The sequence below is a fragment of the Harpia harpyja genome, chromosome 9 (genome assembly GCF_026419915.1).
Source record: "Harpia harpyja isolate bHarHar1 chromosome 9, bHarHar1 primary haplotype, whole genome shotgun sequence".
Lineage (NCBI taxonomy): Eukaryota > Metazoa > Chordata > Aves > Accipitriformes > Accipitridae > Harpia > Harpia harpyja.
The window spans coordinates 36,139,407-36,159,645 of record NC_068948.1 but is presented as its reverse complement, the minus strand read 5'-3'; the positions used below and the strand labels follow the sequence as shown (position 1 = coordinate 36,159,645).

The 20,239-nt window shown below is 38.7% G+C and overlaps 1 protein-coding gene across 1 annotated transcript in view; it reads right to left on the bottom strand.

Annotated features, from left to right (window-relative positions):
• Window positions 1–19,927, bottom strand: part of GLT1D1 (glycosyltransferase 1 domain containing 1) — a 58,963-nt gene extending 39,036 nt beyond the window's left edge. The window contains exons 1-4 of the mRNA XM_052796734.1: window positions 19,324–19,927; window positions 11,412–11,560; window positions 8,659–8,764; window positions 3,268–3,319 (exon numbers count right to left, since the gene is read on the bottom strand). Of these exons, the coding sequence (XP_052652694.1) occupies window positions 3,268–3,319; window positions 8,659–8,764; window positions 11,412–11,560; window positions 19,324–19,391 (375 nt within the window). The 5' untranslated portion in view covers window positions 19,392–19,927. The remainder of the gene's footprint in view (window positions 1–3,267; window positions 3,320–8,658; window positions 8,765–11,411; window positions 11,561–19,323) is intronic.
• Window positions 19,928–20,239: the final 312 nt, after the last annotated feature.

Below are 20,239 nucleotides of genomic sequence, written 5' to 3'. Positions count from 1 at the left end.
ATTCCTGCGCCAGACAGCTCAGGAAATAAGAAGCCAAGGAAATGATTTTTTAAATTTTTTTTACTTGCAAACATTTTGTTTTTCCCCTATCACTCCTATGTGACTGCCCCTCCAGTCCACTGCCCAGTCGTAACAGTCTATTTTAGTTATTAAAAATGAACTGGAAAAAGAAATGGACAGAAAAGAGGTCATGAAAAGTGAAAAGTCATCAACAAGCGGTTCACAGATGGGAAGGAGGCAGTTTCTGAGAATCAGAGTGAATTAACTAACTCACAAAATCTACACGAAGAAGCAGCAAATCCACACATAAATGAAGTGAGGGAAAAAATAACACTGTTTATGCTACAGTGGAAGACTAGGGATATTCTATGGACTTTATCTTTCAAAAGCTATATGAACTTTTGTGTTCAAAGCAATTAAAAATAAGAAAAATGGTTTAATAGGTTATTTTATTACTTAACATTTTGCGGGTCTACTCTTATCTATGAATAAGTAGCATTTCAAATAATATTGGATCTTCCAATCCTAAAAAAAGCCTTGCAAACAATGGAGACAGCATTGCAAGCTGGAGGCCAACCTCGGAATTTAAATTTGCGGGACAAGTGGGATAGCTGAAATTCAGTGCTAGATGCACATATATGCAACAAAACAGAAGGTGGAAAAAAGCAGATGGGGCAGAGGGCAGCTTAAGCCAGCCTTGCCTCCATAGCTGACATAGTGCATAGTTCTGCCTCACACTCTGGTGGGTGAAGATAGGGTTTTTGTTCCCTAAAACCACTAAGTTTCAAAAATAAGCTTAAGTTAAGGATCTGGTTTCATGCTCTGCTGGACCTTTAATGGCTTACAGTGAGTATAATCCTGCTGGGGCTTGGATCATCAAGAAGAAAATAGCAGGAATACTGTGGAACAGGGCATACAGATGTATTCACACTTTATAGATCAATTTTCTGTTATGTTCTTTATTTTAAATTGTCTTGAGGAGAATGGAAAAATGAAATTGAATGCTAATAAAACCGGCTTAGGTAATTCTTATGCACCAGTTTTACACTACTGAAATAAAACACTGACTGTAAGCACAAGATCTTTTACAGTATTTCAAACTTACTTGGAATACAGATTATTACAAATGCTGTATTATGTGCTGCATAATTAAAGATAATTTATCCAATGTAATAGAAAAGAATTTGTTGGAAGATACAGCCCTTGAGCACAGTGCAATTGCTTACACGTTCGTAATTTAAATTCTTAACTGACTAACTAATAAAGCACACATTAGAGGAATAATGCAGTTCACATTAGTGTGCGTTAATATGTAAAAAGTGTTAATACTCTGTGACCTATGTATGGAAAGATGTATTCATATTCTTCACTGTCTGAAAGTAAATGTGTCACATTTGCTCTTATCCTTTATATGACAATACAGCTGGAAAAAGAACCCAAACCCCCAGCATTTAAGACACAGGTTAGCAGGTGGTATTTCATTTTAGGACTTGACAGACTTGCCTCCAATTCCCTGTCTGCCACAGACTTTCTCCAAAACACTGAGTGAGTCTCATAGGCCTGCAGCACAAAGGTGTTTAGGTAAAATCAATCAAAGTCAAGTACTTAAAAACATTTGAGGTACTGATTTCAAAATTATTTCAAAGTTCAAATTTGTTTCTCCTGCTTATACTCTGTTACTTTTGTCTTTTTCTTGCATAAGATCTATGACAGAAGCTGTGCCCTTTCATGTTTACCTATCATGAAGTTCACTGTAGTAACTACTAAAACCAAATTATATTTGTAATGTAAATACCAGCTCCTATGTCTGCTCATATATACTTTTAATGCAAATAGATTTAAAAAAAAAAATCAATTCATGCTGAAACAAAGTATTGAGTTTTAAATTGTTCTGTTGGGCAAGCTCCACCTCTAAGTGATTTTTTTTTTAGGCAAGGGTGTATTAATGATCATATTATGATGCAAATTAGAACTGAAGAGATACCAAGCAGTTAGTTTCTACTTCTTGCATTTATTGTTCAACTTCAGCTGATGTTTCACAAGATGAGGTGAGGGCAGCTAACAGCTCACTGCAGCTGGAAGAGGGTGGTCCTGCCTTGGTCTTTTTATCCCAGTATGTTGCCCCTTACTGTCCTCCAAATAGTTACTGCTTACCCTTCACTGGATCTGGTGCTCAGTGAAGCTCTCTGTAATCCAGTACAAGTCTTTAGCCAACAAATTAGTTGGAAAGCTACCCTTGCACAGAAAATCAGCTGGGCCATCGAGCTGGATCAGCAAGCCCTGCTGTCTGGTGTGGAGTTTTTCACAGGTTATCAGTGCAGCCTGACACGACCCAAAAGCACTCCTTGTACTCAAAAGACTGGCAGCAATTCATTGTCTTACGCCGCTCTTCAGAAACCAGGATTGAGGACTGTCTACTTCAAGGATTTGTCTCAATTTTCTCCACTCGCAGTCTGCCATCAACTCAACCATTTAAGGGTGAAAATGTTGACCCAGTCTATTTTCAAACAGGAGCATCAGATACTAAAAATAATTGCACTGAATGTCTGAAGTAGACTTGCAACACAGCAAATGCAATGGTACCTACTAAATGAAGAGAAAGAGAACCAACCATTATTACTGCCAGTTCTTTGCTGGCTAAATAATCTCCTTAAAATACATTGCCAAATGTATTTAACCACTATACTGGTGTGTTTTGTTTTATTTTCAGAAGGAGAGATGAGTTTTAACAAAGTTAAGTGCTATTTATATGCTACATATCCCTCAAGGCCTGGTCAACAGGGCTGTGTATCACATATTGCTGGACTTAGCATAACTTCAATTTTAGCTCTGCAGTTCACCTTAAGAAGTTCATTCTACTTCCAGTGTTGCCAAAACAAGTATTTTCAAATTATTCTTCCAAGTTCTTTATTGTAAGTAAAGCTGTTCAGTGGAATTTTGGCAACATAAAGTTTATTAAATGATGCAAAAAGAAACAATATATGCATATGGCATCAGAAGAGACTCAATAACAACAGCAATGATTAGTTTTAAATGTTACAGAGAAGCACTTCCTAAACTGCTGGATACTCAAATATTAAACAGCTTTTAAATGCCAGATCTATTTGACCTGTTGAAATACATAAATATGAAATGCTTTCTCTGAAAGGAAAAACAGGAATAGAGAATACAAAGATTATTACAATTCTCTAGCATTATTTAGAAAACATTTTAGGAGAATGCATAGTTGATAATACTATAAGCATCACCATCATCATGTAAACTTACCCACGCTGCTGCTGCCAGTTCCTTCATTTTCATCGTGAAAGCCACTGCAAATCTAGTTAAATGGACAAAAATAGTTGGGATCATCTGCTTAAAGTGTTTAAACACAAAACCAGAAATGTACTTCAGAAAAAAATCTTTGTAAGCACAAAGAGCAGAGGCTTATAAAAATGATTATAGATGGAAAGACAGAAAGCAGGCTTTCTCTTTGTTTTACCAGAAAATAGTGGTAAAGCAAATGGTATCTCTTCAGGCTTTACAACTTAGAGCTCTTGGGGAGTTAAAGAGAGGACTTCTTAAAGTAAGCAAAAACCCAAATAATGGGAACATCCCCCACTTTATCTAGATTAATATATACAGCTCCAGTACTGAGTTAGCATTTCCTGTTTCTACATCATTGCAAGTTGCAGTAGCCCTCTTTGCAACCAGAAGCTTAGGTAAGAAGGGATCTTAAGTCCAGTTACTTTCATACTATTGTTATTTGACAATACCCAGTCCCACTATTTGCAACTCATTGCAACTGAGTTTAATTCAAATGAGCAGATGGATTTTTTTAAAAACTTTCCCCAATGTTATCTCCTTATTTCTTAGTCAAAGCTGTCGATGAGAAACAAAGAGAGACCAAATCTAAGAGACCAAACTGGTATTCTTCAGGAAAAATATCAGGATTAAATAAACTCAAAAAGAAGAAAGATGATCCAGTCATTGGGCTTCAGCTCTGGAATCTCACAGACTTGGGACACTCAGCTCTGTAGCTCTGAATGTTAAGCATCTGCAGTGGAGATGAAATTTGCAGTGCTGAGTTAGACACCTGATATTCCTTTATAATAAATAGGGAAGAATTGGGTGCCCAGAAATGAGATTTACCACAGCCGTCATTTCAGGCAAAGAGACAGTTACACTAGCCACACATAATACTGATAGAAGGGCATTTTGACTGTTCTCTGGTTAAGACTTTTCTTTGTTATGAGAAGGGCATTTAAATGAATGAACTGTAGAACAGTATATGAACACCATCTACTCCTCCTCTGTAATATATAAATCACAACACCAAAGTAAGAACAAGCAAACAAAAGTGTACTTGAATAACTTAACAGCTAGGGTTTTCATCTGGGAGGGAGAAGAGAATCCTATTCCCAAGCTTACTTCCACTTTTTCCCTTATGGCTGTTTATAATGGCTCATCTGGACTTCTACTTATGTGCCTTTGAGAAATGTATGTAGTACACTATCATTCCACATAACAGAAGAGTTATGTCAGAGACCATTTAAAAGCAGCATTGATATAAACAGTTTTCATTTTTGGGTGTCTCATTACAGAGAGACTTCAGCCACAGAAGTCTGATTTCTAAATGTACTAGCTAAACAAGTTAATCTTACTGGGAGCTTGATGTAATACCAAGAAGACATATGAGATATTTTTATGGAGTCAGAGTTAATAAAGAATCCCGGTTCAGAAGAGATCTTAAGAACATGCTGGGCTTTAATATAGCTTTTAAGTTGTGATGAAATATAAACACATGCTTTGACTGTTCTTAAATGGAACTTGAGTGTTAACTGGAACCACAAATGGGACCATTTCTGAAAACTATCAGTCCTGTGGAATAGAAATGTTTGAACACCTCCTTCATATGAGACATAATGTGTCTGCTCAGCAAAATTCCTTTTTAAAAATTGTTTTTATAGATACTGAATATAAAACAGGGGTTATCACATATTATGCTTATGATTCGGTGTTTCTTTTTCATAGAATTAATGTAATGTTTCTGTCCGGAGCCAACCCAACAATATCTCAATGGTTAGAGATGAGGCATATTGCTAAGTCACAACCAAAACAGTACTTTTCCATTAGAGATTTTATAATTTGAGGACATGAAATCACAGTCATTCATTAGAAGTCACATAAATGCTGAATTATAACTCCTACTTTTGTTTGTTGAAACAAACCTTATTCCCATACATTTGTTTTGTAGTATCTGCTTTATGGTACTACAATGAATTTCACATATACAACTTGACAGCTTTAAGGTTATTAAAGCCTTTGCAAATGCTTGTTTTGTTAAGTTGCACATGCTCCCTTTCCAGTTTTTGCAATTATACTTTCAATACATCACATTAACAAGCAGAAAAAACTGTTGCTCCTAAGTCTACAAAATACTGTTCAATAGAAAAAAATACCCTAGAGGAGTACAACCACCATTTAGAGGAATTTGATTAAAAATGAAATACTCATTATAAAGCTAGACAGTGTTCAATACTTTGTTTTATGGAATGTGGTGGTATATTGTACTGGACAAGTAATCTGCAATTCATGATACTTTCTGCTTAGAACCCTGCAATCAATAAAGAAAAAAAATCAATGTTTCTTTTAATAACTATACAATGAATAATACTAGTGATAATACTGGAGAAGAGATCCATTCAGAATAACTTCTAGAAAACCGAATTACTTTTCCTGTAGCAGAGAAAATATTATGAACTACATAAGGATGCACTAATATATTTTGAAACATCATAGGAAATCCAAGCTACTAAACTATACTTTAAGTTCCTAACTAAATTATCATTAAAAAAACATTCAGTAAAGCAGAGGTTTTGCGTAAGCTATATTAGCTATATTTGTGACAGATCATATTTTAAACACAGAACTGGATCAAATGAACACACTCAGAGTTTCTGGTTTTATATACTTTTTATTTTGCGCAGTGCTGAAATTTAACTGACACATTAGGTATCTTTCTCCCTTCAGACCTGTTTAAAGAATAACTTCTGATTATTTGATAACAAAAGTAAACAAGTATATAAATTTTGTCTTGAATGGGGCCTTAAGTTGCTTTCCAACTACAAGTCACACTTAGACATAAGAACATCTCCTAATGATTTTTCAATGAGCATGATTAAGTGCTGTCTTTAAAATCTGTTTACCTACCACATTTTATAGGGCACTACAGACAGAACAGCATATCTATGCCAGCGTTAAGCTAGCTAATAATACCTAGAACATACAGTGGTATTAGCAAAGATAACACTACGAGATATAAGCCTGCTGCAGATTCTGTATGCATTTCCTCATTGCTAACATGAACCAAAATCCATACTGCTGTATCTGAACCACTGTAGTTATCTGTCTTACCTAGAATGCTGTGATGAATGAATGGACATTGTATCCTGAGCATGCTCTGTTCAACAAGGTATTTAAGCTCTCCTAGAGTAAGTATGCAAGCAGTACATCTGGATTTGATAAGACATTCCAGATGCTTAAATTTTATCTCACCTTGTACACTTGGGGACCCCTTCGCTTATGCAGAGCTCAATTCTAGAGTGATGACTCTTCAGAGTACTCAAGCCAACAGAAGCTCAGGCACATATAGTTCCATGAGGCTGAGTGACCTGCTGTAGCAACTTACTGCCACCAAAAAGACACCCTTGTTGTATCCTTCCACAAGCTGACTTTTCTTACTAAAGGGATAGAAAACTAACCCAGAAAAAAAAAAAAAGCTAATTTTATGCCATTTAGTGAGTTAAACCTACTCAGAAAGCAGTCCAATCCTGGCACAGGGAAGGGGGGATCACACAGCCACACGCAAGAGAAAGGAAAAGAAGAGGAAGAGAGGCAGCAATAAAGCCATCCCCGCCATCAGTGAGCTATTATGCTAACTACACATCAAGTGACAACCTTAGCCTCTATCTTGGTAAGACTTAAGTCATCTATTAAATTAATTTAATCCATTGGAAGCTTTACATACATAAAATGCTTTAGTTTCCAGTAAGAAAAGGGCTTACTGGCCCACCATGGATGTGATCAAACACTGTTGAAGTCAACAGACCTTTGGATCAAGCAGAAGGAAACTTCTTTTCTGGGGATGTTGAAACAATGAGAAATGCTGCAAAAAACTTTTTTGGTTTTAGTAATCTTCTCTGATTTCTGATCAGTTCTTGAAGTACATTTGATGACTACACTGACATATCACTACAACTTTTCCAGACTTTAAAACACCTTGAAAATACTCCCTTGTCAATTCACCTAAAAAAACTGAGAGACTTTGCTTAAAGAATTTTTTCAGTCTCTGCTGCTTTGTTCATGTATCTAGAGAAAGGATTGCAATAGCAGGAAAAGAAGAACAAAAGTTCTTTATAGTTGAGTCACCTGCAATCAAGCACTCTGTCAACAAGCTAAATGCGAGGCCTCTGAGAACAGGTTTGATTCTGTGATCCAACAGGACAAATACCAGTTATTTTTAGTTGTCGTCTCACTTAAGTCAAACTGCTGGGCACCTTGGTCTGTATGTGCATAAGATATGTTAGTTCCAATATAGAATATTTTATATGTTTGAAAGCATGTAACATAAACCAGAATTTACTAAAAAACAGAGGATTAAAAAAAAAACAACTTGGAGCAACATTTAGCACTTCTGGCACAGGGCCTTGGCAAATGAGGTCCAACCTTGCTTAGGTTCATAATATTACTACAATAAGATTTAATGAGAATACCCATACCTCCACTGCTAACAAAGATTTGCTATTTAAATAATTATACCTCCACCACTAACTCCACCACTAACTCACCTCCACTACTAAAGATTCACTATTTAAATACCGCATATCAGTCATTTCATGGCCAGGATAGTTCTGTATAAATGAGAACTGTATGGATGTTGTTGGAGACACTTAGATGTGCTTTTCTTTACCTAAATCTCTGCAAATATAAACAGTCTAAAATAATTTTGGTAAGAAATTAAAACTTGATTGCATAAAATTGTATCCATTACAAACACGTTAAATAAACCACAGTCAAGTTGCTACAGTCCACAGTTATACTAACTGTCAAAGGCTGTCTTTATAACGTCTACCCGTAAAGTAGATTATTCTACAGAGCAATATGCTGCCAAATCCCAGGTTAAGTATTCTTGCTATTATTCTTCTCATTTCTTCCACCTACCTTAGTATTTTATATCCTCATCACATGCATAGTTCTATTATTCTAGAAAACAGTTATGATTCAGTAGACAAAGCACAGGATTAGTTAGCAAGAGCACAGATTTCATTAGCTTTTAATGGGATTTGAGTCTTTTTGAAAATTCACAGCCCAAGAGACCAAGTTTCAGCACTACCTCTGCCAACTCTTACATGGACAAATACGATAAAAAGATTGTAACAGGGGAAATATAAAATGAATAGACTGCATACAGACTATATTTTATGAAGAAACTGTTCTACTTCTGTCACTGAATCATAAAACAGTATGTAGAGATCATAGGCATTTCAAGTAGTCTATCCGTTGTCCACTGGCCTACACATCTCCCAGTGATTCCAAGCATTTATGTAACAGTTCCTAAAAGATCTGCCATTACAAAAATGCAATGTCCTGTCATAAACCCTCCACACGTGCTTTTACCTGGCTTCTCCTAGCACTGCTCCCATTACCCAATGTTTCTCTTCACATTTGATATCTTCATTTACATCTGTCCCACCAAAGATGATTCCAAAAGGAATTCTGCTACCTGCAAAGCAATGACTACAATGAGAAGTTGACCAACATGTCAAGGTAATGACTAGGTGGGGACATTAAGAGCGAGCGAAAAAGTGTATTGATAATACTGTATCACATACATAAGCAAAAGACTTTGAAAAAGAAACCTGAAGAAACTTGAATTTTTATGGTTTTGGCACTGAAAAAACCCATACAATAACTATGCATTTTCATGGCATGTCAGTCTTTGTGTAGCTATGAGATTTTCTTTGCCTCTTCCATGCTTAGTAAAAATAATTAATTAGTTTCTACACTTGGCAGCCCATAAAACAGCATATATATTTTAAATGTTATTCACATTTTAATAAGATGCAGTATTGCAAAATTTGGTGGCAGGTATCTAACCTCAGCCACTCATTCACTGCCCACTCAAGGATTCCAATGCAGTGGTTTAGGTGACCATCCTGCAAAGTCAGTTACTGAAATTATTAATTTTTTTTAAATATTGACTTCTGAAGCTGATTTTACTGCTACAAAAAATGTAGACGGAGCCACACCATTGGAAAAGGTCACCAAATTAAATAAGGCAATATATGTTAACCTGCAACAAAACCATTGTTTTACCTAATTCCACCCCAAAAGATGGATCTGTGTTTATAACTGGTTGTTCCGAGACCTTCTGTGATCATCCAAGTTATGAAAATTGGTTTAGGATGCCTTACAGTGCTCAGAACAGTAAGAGAAGAGGAAGGCATGTTGGCTGTGGGACAGTATGTGCACAAGACATTATCAACATTCAAATTTTAGAGTATCAACAAAATCATATATATCCTAGCGGTGTCTGCACTCTGGTAAAAGCCTAGTTTCGATACATGGCATCAGAATAAATTCATATTTGTGGAAGGGTAAAGCCACCAAAACATGGTAGTATAGCACTTCTATGCTAACAGCAGCTAGACTTACAAGGACAAAGCCAAAGACTACTTAGATGAAAATACAAAAGCCAATAGTAGTGCAAGATTCCTTTCTAATAGTATTTCTTTTCTTGGAGTCAGGTTATTTTTAGTAACTGACAAGTTACCAGTAATGTTCTCCCCTTAAACTAATCAAGATAGCAGACAATAATCTCTTGATTGTTCCAGAACTGAAACCAATTAAGTGGTCAGTTTTACACCACATTAAGCTAACAAATAATAACCTCATGGTGGCTAATTACTACATGCAGAACATAGTTTTAAATTCCAAATGGGACTGCAGTTTTGCAAAAGAAACAGTCTCCAGTAAGACAGTCTACAAAACCTGTCATTAAGGTGACCAGTTTTATGGATTTTGTGGATTTCTGTTAGCCGTAACAGATGAAGCCAAGGTTTCCTTCTGATGGTGAACAAGAATAAGCAGTTAGGCTATATTGCCACTACACACTGTGTATCAAGAAAGGCAGAAAATATGCTTTGTTTTTTCTTTTTGCTATCAGATGGAAGGGGAGAGGGATCAAGGACTCAGTAGACAACACCGTCCTCAGCACTGGACCAACAAGCAGGGCAGTAGAGCTTACTGTGTTGATGGAGCTTCTTCCTTTTGAGAGATAATATAACTGACCTTGAATGTTCATGGCTGTGAAAACTATTGGTGACACTTTCTATAGCTACCCACAGTGTCTTAGGGTGTAGGGGGGAAATGACAGGTTAAATTCAGTGAACTCTCAAACTCCTGGTTAAAAACAAGCAAATAAGGAAATCTTAAAGCAAATGGGGAACGAAATAAATATGTTGATAAAGATAGAAAACATACTATATGTTTCACATTTATATTTGAAAATGAAGTGAGCTGTAAGATGAGGATTTATTAGCATTGCTAGTTTCCTCATTACTAAATGAAAGAACAAACAAAAAGCATGCCAGGCATAATAATTCAGGCTTTCTGAAAACGCACCAGCACAAATTGTGGGGGGGACTTCTGAAGTCTGAAAACTAGCACAACACAACTTATACTGAGATCTGATGAAAGTATCAAATTATGTGCCTTTGTCCAAGTGAATAGATTTGTACAATACAAAGGTGATCTCAAAAATGGATACACGCTTGCAATTCCAGTAGGTGACAGTGTCTGTAATTTTGAAAGCCAGGGCTTCTAGCGTATCATTAATGGCAGGCTAAAATTTTGTTCTACATGGCTAGATACAATAGAAAATTTTATTATTTGTCTGATAACATCCTGTCTCCTACAGTTTAGCTGGCATGAACAACATCTCAAAGTTATTTCATGTCCAAAAATCCCTGACTCGTTTGTGAGCAGAAAAATCAAATTAGCCTCTCTGCTTTCTTCTATTTGACCTCAGCTATACTTAGCCAAGCCATTGTCCTCTGAAAGAACACATTTGCTGAAAGTATCTTAATGTTAATATAATGCTCTTATCTTAATGTAGTTAAAGTACTTAATTATGAAATGCACTATGTGCTTTAAAAGTACATTTATTTAGTTGTCTCCTCTCTGGATCAGATCTCCCACAGAGAAAGACTTTCAGCATTTCTGAACATTTGTTGAAGTGGATAAACATAATAACTACATTACACGTGGGTTTATACATTTATAGACATTTATAACTGTTCATATTCATTCTTTTCTCTTTCAGTACCTTTTTAAGAGGTATTTTTACTGCAAAATAGAAAAAGGATTACCTTGCAGAAGTCTGCCTCCTTTATAAAGATGAATGGCCAGGGCTGCATCAAACTTGTCTGTAGAGGTTAGATTTGCTATTTCAGTTGGACTTTCATACATGAAAGCATCTTTAAGAACACAGATATGACCTGCAGCATGTAGATGATTCCTTCATCATCGGAACAAATAGGAAAAAAAAAAACAAACCGATACTATTAATGTTGTAGGCATGCCAGTATATTAAATAAGCTTAATCAGAATGTTTTTCCTTAATAATTTTTGCTCCGACATTCACCTTTATGCTAATTTTGTTCAAGCAACCATGGAGCTATTTACAAGGTTGGGGTTTTTTTTCCTGGAAAATATTTGTTACCTTCACCCTTGTGAAGCCACAGGCATACTTCCAAGCAACATAATCTGCATCCATTTTAAGGCCCAAGCCTACAAAGTACCAACATCACCTTTGGAAAGCAGCACAAGTGAAGTATGATCAGCATCCTTCCTGATTGAGCTTCAGCTTAATATGCTGAAAAGACTCCTTTTGAATTGAGTGTGTTAGACCTTGGTCTTAGAGATTCTCAGATTTGTTCTGGAGAAAGGCCACTGAGTGAATAAAGCACAAATACATCCAGCTAATCAATGCTATTAAAAATACAGAACGTGCAAAAAAATGAATACATAAATAAAACTGGAGAGTTGAAACTGTATTCCCTTTCTGTTTGATTGTGGATTCAATTGCTTCTTGTCTTAGTTTACCCATTTGTAAAACAGGCACAGGGTAATGGAAGTGTAAGAAAAAAACTACACAAAAGTAATTACATGAATTCTTTCACAGTCTTTTTTAAAAATCTCAATTGCTAAAAAGAAAAAAAACCCAGCAACAACCCCCCCCCCCATTCTAGTGTCAGCTTACCCATTCATCTTTATATACAGTGGTTCCTCACATTAAAACATTGATTCAAACACTGCCAAAGTCAATAAACTGATTGATTACAGGGAGCTTTACTTTAGGCATTTCAGTGAGCTTTGTTTTAGTCTTTTCTTTTATAGTCTAGGCTCATAATTCCTCCCACCAAAACCAGAATCAGTTATCAATGTCTCCAATGACATCAGCCAAAAAAACACACAGGAGAAAATCCATGTTTTGATAGAAACTAGCACGCTGTATCTGCTGACATGTAGTGTTTACATTTTCAGTAATATAAAAAGACCACAAGAATGTTTTCTGCATTCTTCTGCAATTACATATTGTTCCAGTTGATTTATTTCTCATAGCGTATTAATTGTTCTTGCATTAAAATCCTGCTAACTCAATAGCTTCTTGGATAATGTCGGCTCTTTCCTTTCCTGATCATTTCATATCCTCCCAAGGAAAGTAATTTTCTGTCCTGCAGAAGTTAGTCATTACTGCAGAAATTGGTGCTAAAAATGTTGTAAAATGTCTAGAGGCCTTGGAAGGAATGTATTAGCACGGTATCAGACAGAGCTCCATTGGCACAACATATGGTGCTGTATTTCTTCCTTCTTCTAAAAAGAAACTAATTTTACTTTTAACTTCACTGTTTGAAACAAGATCAATAAATTATAATAAGTACCAATAAATAATAAAATACAGCCAGATTGTAAGCTCCTTATTTACACTGTTGAGCAATTATTTACATCAGTTGTCCCATGAACTTTTTCCAAGTACCTGCTTGCCTTTTGAAAGAGGCTCTCAATTTATATCTAAATAATGATGCCCAAATCTCATAGCTGTGAAAAGAAAATCTCTCAGGCAAATACTCGGGATGCTCATGCATGCATTCCATAATTTCACAGGTGCTCATTAAAGAGTCTAAAAGAATTTTTTCCCATCAGTATTCCAATTACCATAAATCACTATCATGTACAAGCAATATGTTTGCATATTACAATTAATTCGAAAATAATTCTCTCAGGACATCAGGAATCAAGAAACTCAGCTAGGAATTTCGATCTAGAGCATCTTTTTTGTTTTAATGTACTAGGAATGAATACTTTTCCTTTCCTCCAGTTTCCACAGCTCTAAATCTCACAGCTGAATGACAGCTGTTTCTGCAGTAAATAGAAGGGGACTTCCTCAAGTGTTCCAAGGCTCAGAAATTGTGGATTAACTCTACTACTTCAATTTTTTTTCTACACATAATGACTTAGGAGCATGTAAAAAAATTTGCATACAGCTTAAGAAGGAAAAATTATCAAATTATTCCCAGAATAATTTGAATTCCCAAATGTAAAGACGCCTTAATCCCATAAACATACCATTGAGTTCAATATGATCAGTCACAGGCTTCAGATTATGCGTATATGGAAATATATGTATGTAGAAGCAGAGTTATTGGGTAGCATTTAAGTACTGAAATTTACAGTGATATTTTCATATTTTCTAAATGACTTTTCATCTTTATAACCAAAAAAATCAGACTATGATTTTCACACATATGCTGTAATCAAGGAACATGGTAAGAGGGTGCTGCAAATCTACTGCAGGAGATTTTTTTTGAAGGCTGATCTGTCTATGAAGTCACAGATGTCCCTGAATCAAGCCAAGACAGAAGAGATACATTACCGGTATCTTTTCTCCTCGTGGCAACTGTGTATTCATATTATTTTACCATTTCATAAACAAATACTTTCCAAATGAAAAATAAAAATGAACTCATCTCCTGCTGTCTGTGAATCTAAGACAACATTGAAAATGCTAAATCTCAAGACTACATTTTCTATCACAGTTTTGTATGTGGTAGATAAATTTCCAAGTGTTTTAACCACCAGTGATTATTGCTTGGATCAAGAATTTGCCTTGCTCTGCCATATCTTTCCCTTCTACTGAAACTCTCATGGAAGCCAATGCCACTACCTGGGGAGAATAATATTTCTAAAATGGAGTTTGGCTGTCAGATTCCAGATTTGGGGTGTTTTGCTAGGAAGTAACCAAACAGGGAAAACTTCAGTCATTCAGTAAGTTTGAAAGATCACTTCTTAGAGTACATTATATTAGTCACTGCTTACACTGTGATATTTATACACATCTGAATATTGGACAAAATACTTCCCAGCCCCACTGATTTTAGTATTCAGGGAATTCACCTCTTGTTCTATTTTTACACTCTTTGGAGATCATGAGGCTTATAAGTGAAACTTCTAAGTGTCTGCTCTGGATCTATACTGTATGCAGAGAGATACTACTAAAAGGCACAACCCTTTTCTGACACGTTTTCACTTTATTAAAGACTCCTATAGAAAAACATTTTTCTCTGACAAACATAACTATGAAATACCAGGTGATGTTTTACAATGTTTCATTTTTTATTTCCTACATTATTGATCACTACTTCTCACTTATCCTGGCTAGCAGTCTTACCTCCTTCAACACGAATCTGCAGTTCACAGGTCTTCATACACAGAAACAGTTTTATAGTTCCAAACACAGCATAGCTGAAGTTAAGACAAAAGCAAGTTAAAAGTATGCTTACTTCTAAAGTATTACAGTTTTGAAACTTGCTTTATTTTCTGTGATGTCTTCCTCTCAAAAACATTTATGTTCTAATTTTCAACTGATATTTCAATGGAATTACTTGCAGACAAAGAATGTTTGATTTCCAAAAAGTTCCTGGTAGGTAGATACACTGACACTTCTTGAACAGCACAAAATAGGCTTCATCCAAAAATACTAATTATCTCTTTCCCTAGGCTGTCTATTCTGTAAAGCAGCTATGCATCAACTACTGTTAAATCTATACAGCACAATTCAAAGCTTATTAAGTGAGCAGAGTCACTTCCACTGCCTTTTCTGAAACTTGGCCAGAGCTGAATACTTGCAATTCCCACTGAAGTTGATCGAATACAAGAGTTGAAACCCTGCTTGATCTTCTGTTTTCTTTGTAAATTATCTTAATTTTTTTCATACTTGTTAAAGCAAAGTAGTTTTCATTTTAATCCACTGTGAATAAGAACAGAAATGAAAAATGTGAGCGAAAATGGGGAGAGAATCCTTCTGTCTCTATGTTCTGAAGTCAGTAACTGTCCTTTGGAGGGACAAAATAACTCTGCAAAGTTTAATCCTGCCTTATAAATAGGTCTAGCTGTGCAAAACATTTTGGGATGTAGCATGTATCAAGTGCAGGCCATGTAAATGACTGCATCTCAGTTCCAAAGGTGGAGGATGAACGCCTGCCTTGCAGCTGTCCTGCTCTGGAAATGGTCACACAAACAACAGCAGGAATTTACCAGCACCTGTGCAAACAGACATAGGTAAGCAAAAGACCTCTTACAATCTACCATGAAGAGAAGAGGATCTTCTACAAGTGCTCTTCTGTGTGATTTTAATGGTAGCAGCCAGGCTAAGACTAAATAGAAGAAAAGTTGGGGCTCAGAATTACTCCAATAAATGTCTAAGCTGAAAAATAATTGTAAAGAGGAATGATACGCATTATTGAATTTGTGGGTTTAATTCTCTTACAGTTGATTACCTGGAGATTTACAAAACAGCTATTTCAACTGTCCCATTTCAAATGAGGACTGAAACAATCTCTCCCTCTCCAAAAGATATTTACATATTGACAAAATACTTCATCTAAATCTTTCTAATTAAGCAATTAATTCAAGCCTTCTATTCCTCCTTACTACCAAGTAATAAAAGATGAACAGAACATTTCAAGGGGCAAAGATTCATTTTTCTTTCCTAACACCCTCTTTGATCTCATTTCTAAGGCTGAAGAATGGCAGCCTAACCAAAGACCTTTGCTTAGTGTTTTATTCTCTACTCGTTGCTTATATTTTTTAAGGTGATTAAAGATTATGCACACCAATACGAATAAAGACCACGGCACATTCATTACATCACTTGTTTTAGCAAGCTGATTTCTAGCCAAATTAGATTCTGGTATCTTTGTGACCAGTTACTTTAAACTCAGGAAATTAATATCTTATTTATGAAAACATGAAGCAGTTATAGGAACAGCTGTAATATCATAAACATAGTATACCCAGTGATATTAAGCCATAAAATTAATCTATGCTGGCAAGTGTCCAACCTGGAGACAACTTCATTGTTTCATTTATACTTAACCAAAAGTTGCCATGGTTCAATATAAAAAAAAGATTGAACAAATAAATTCATAAGCATGAACGCAGATACAAGTGAAGCCAAATATTAACTGGAATATATATTTTCTGTGTATTAACACATATGCTACAAAGGCTACCATATGCACTTAACCTCAGGTATGGCAGACTGGTGCAAGAATTGACATGCCCAAGCCTTTGGCCATACATGTACATTTATTATTTTTTTTTTAAATGGCATAAAGTCTTAAGAAAACCAGTATTAGATGGAAGTATCTGTGTAGGATGGTTTTAGTGACAGCTGTCACTTGACTAGCCTTTTAGTCAGGAAGACAGATTTTATTGCTAGTTAATAGTCTTTACTTTTTTTCCTGATCAGCTTTTTTTTCCTAAACAGGCTCATTTATATTATTACTATAAAGAACACTTATGGTAAGTGATAAGATAGCAACTGAACATGACGTAAGTCACTCTTAAACACTATTTCTGTTAGAAACCTCTATCCACCTTTATTGTAAATGCGAATTAAATTGACCTTTCACTCATTATTTTCCTTTTGTTTGAAGGTCTATGTGCATGAGAAAGCAGCATCCACTTTGTATAAGGTATGCCTATAAAGCAATAGGATGCTAAAGCAAGTTGGTATACTCTACACAGATCACTGCAGATGTGTTCATGTAGCTGCAAATGATTGCATTAACATGGTAATATGTTAAACCATCTGTCAACTGAGCTGTTGCATCTCACCAAGTCTATGCCCTCTTTCATACTAAAACATTAGCTTAGGCCACCATGCATGAGTCACAGCTGGAGAAGGCTAACCAAAATTGCTGGTTACCGTGACTCATGTAAAGGCACCTTGCTAAACCACTGTGTCTCGATGCAGTATGCTCACATGATCACAATCAATCTCAGTGTAGTTAAAAGACAATCTGAAATAATATGTGAACATTTGCTTGTCTGTATTCAGGCTTAGTTTAACTAGAAATAATGCAAAACCTGCTTTCTACTAGGTTACCTCTGAAGGGCTCCACAGTCTAAATGTTTGTCCGACTTTCCTCAAAGTTGAAGTGGAAGATGAAGGTAAGTGAATATTTAATTTGTAAAGGTAGAAGAAATACCTTATGGAGGAAGAATGAGCATTGACGTCCCCAAGAATAACTAGTTTTGTATTATCCAGCGAGAGCAAAAGGTAAGAGATTAAAGGAAATGCAGAATGCCACACAAACCACCGCACATGAACTCTATGCTGACATGTACAGGTATAAAAATATGTGTTACAAACATAAGAATGTATTTGTTTTATCTCAACATTTTATTAATAATTATTGTTTTAAAATACAGAAAACTTCAGCTTTCTCTGGTCTTTATGCTCCATTTGCTTTAGATCTTCGATGCTGGGGTGACTGACATGAGGCAGCAGGTATGTTCTACCACTGTCTTATACAACACAATAGCGTGAACACTTAAACAATGTTAGAGCCCTATTTCTATACATAACATTAAAAATTTGATAATACGCAGATCAAAGTTGGGGAAAACTTGTAATAGCAGAACACTATCCTAAGAGATTCATCCTAAGAAAAACAAATAAAGTGTGGATGATTCTTTGACAGGTAAGAAGCAACCAAGTCCTTATTTTGGTCCTCAAGAGGACAAAACCATTCGGAAATTGTTTCATTTTTATGGCGACTTTTTTTTTTTTTAAACAAAGCTCACACACAGCAAAGCCCTCAGAAATGCTGTCAGCCACATCCTTCTTCCACGTCATAGAGAAAGTTAAATGGGGACATTAAGAATATTTGTGCAGTTCTGTTAGTCCAATTTCAAAGCACTACAGATTCATGTCCATAATCCCGATGAGAGCTGCACGTTGAATCCCTACAGCAAGGGCGCTCACTGGAGCTGCTCTTGCACAACTGCTCTCTAGGATGGCTCCTATACAGATCCTTATTTCAGAGCTCCCAGAGCCTACTGCTCTTCGCATTGGCTTCTCATCTTATTCTGGGTATTTCCCAAAGCAGGCAGCCCGTAGGAAGTCTGCTGCACCGCTGACTGACACCGGTTGTGCAAGGGCTCTGCGGGGCGGCTGGTGAGGGGACCTCTGCTCTTGGCTTGTGAGCCTGGGTCACCCTGCAAGCACGAATTGCTCCTGTGCCAGCAAACTGCCCCGAGCTGAAAGGTCTTTTGTTTGCCTTTTTTTAGGGGGGGGGGGGCGTGGGCGGGGGGTGGTTATTGGGAGGGGAACCCCTCGGCTCCCCCTCTCCCTTACCTCCCAGCAGTACGGGCAAAGGGGCACACGTTGCCCAGACAGAGCCGCAGCAAAGCCGCGTACCCCCACCTCGGACACGGGCTCGGCCCCCCACAGCCAGCAGGCCCTGGCTCCCCGGCAAACGGCGAATTCCCCCCTCCCCCCCCCTCCGCCCCCGGCGCTGTCAGAGAGGGCCTGCCCGGGCGCTCGGCCGCCGTCCCCCTCACACACCTCCGCCGCCAGCCAGCCACGCGGCTGAGGCGGCAGAGACACCGCCTCCGTGCGCCAGCGCGGGCGGCGAATGGCGGACGGCCCCCGCCGCCCGCCGCCCCCTGCCCCAGCCGCAGCCCCGCGATGGGCCCGCGGCACCGGCCCCCCACCGCGGAGCCCCCGCCGCCCCCCGGACGGGGCAGCGGCGGCCTCAGCGTGAGGGGATAGAGGGGCCGGCCCCGCCTCCCTGCCGGGTCGCCGATGAGCGGGGAGCGCAGGCAGGCAGCGGTGGGCAGGAGGATCCCGAGGGGTAAGCGGGCAGGCGGCGAGACCGCAGGCAGCGGGGATCCCCTCTCCCCTCGCGTCGCGGGGCGGGGGGCACTTACTGTATCCTGGCCGCGGTGGTCGCGTTGCCGGTCTGCGCTCGGAGGCACGCCAGCAAGAGCAGCCTCATAGCGGCCCCTCTCGTCCGCCCGGGCGGGAGCCACCTCAGCGAGGGGCAGCGCCGCGGCCGCCGCCGCCTCCTTCACCTGCCGGCGGCCCGGGCGCGGCCCCGCGGCCTCCCGGAAAAAGCGCCGCGGAGCGGGTGTGTGCCACCTGCCGCAGCCCCGGCCCGCCCGCCGCCGCGCTCGGGGGGGAGGGCGGGAAGGCCGCGCTGGCCGCGAAGCCCTGCGGTAGGTGGCTGTGACCCACCCGCGAGGGCTGAGCGTGGCCCTTGCGGTGGCGGGAGCCGTCTGGTGAGGGGAGAGTCGCGCCCTTGACAGGTGGGTGTCCCTGGTCAGAGGGCACTTGAGTACCGAGCCAAGCTCCCGGTCTTGCGCCAGTAGGTTTGGGTCCCTGCCCACCACCTCTAAATAGTGCCCTGTATTTTCACGAAACGGTCGCAAAGGTGACGTGCTCAAATCGTGGCCTCAGAGAAGCCTTTAATTGTCGGTTGCACAAGAGGCATCCCGAGAAGAACATCGGGGAAGGCTGGTATCAGCCGCCGTCTCCTGAGGCAGTTCCTCAGCTACACCACGGTCGCCATGTGTCTCCCAAGGTGAAGGTGGTTCATATTCGGTGCAGGAATGGAACAAAAACTAATTGTGGATCAGATGCCACCAACCAGAAAAGCGAGAGGACTGTGCTAGTCCGAAGAACAAGGCAACGGGATGGTCAAAGTCCACGCTAAATGCCAGGAAGGCCATACGATAAGGCAGAGCCAAAGGTGTGTAAGACCAGGGGAAAGTTCTAGCGGGGAACCACCGCTGCCACAGCAGCAGGCCAAATCCAGGGTTAAAACAAAGCAGGGAAGGGAAAAAC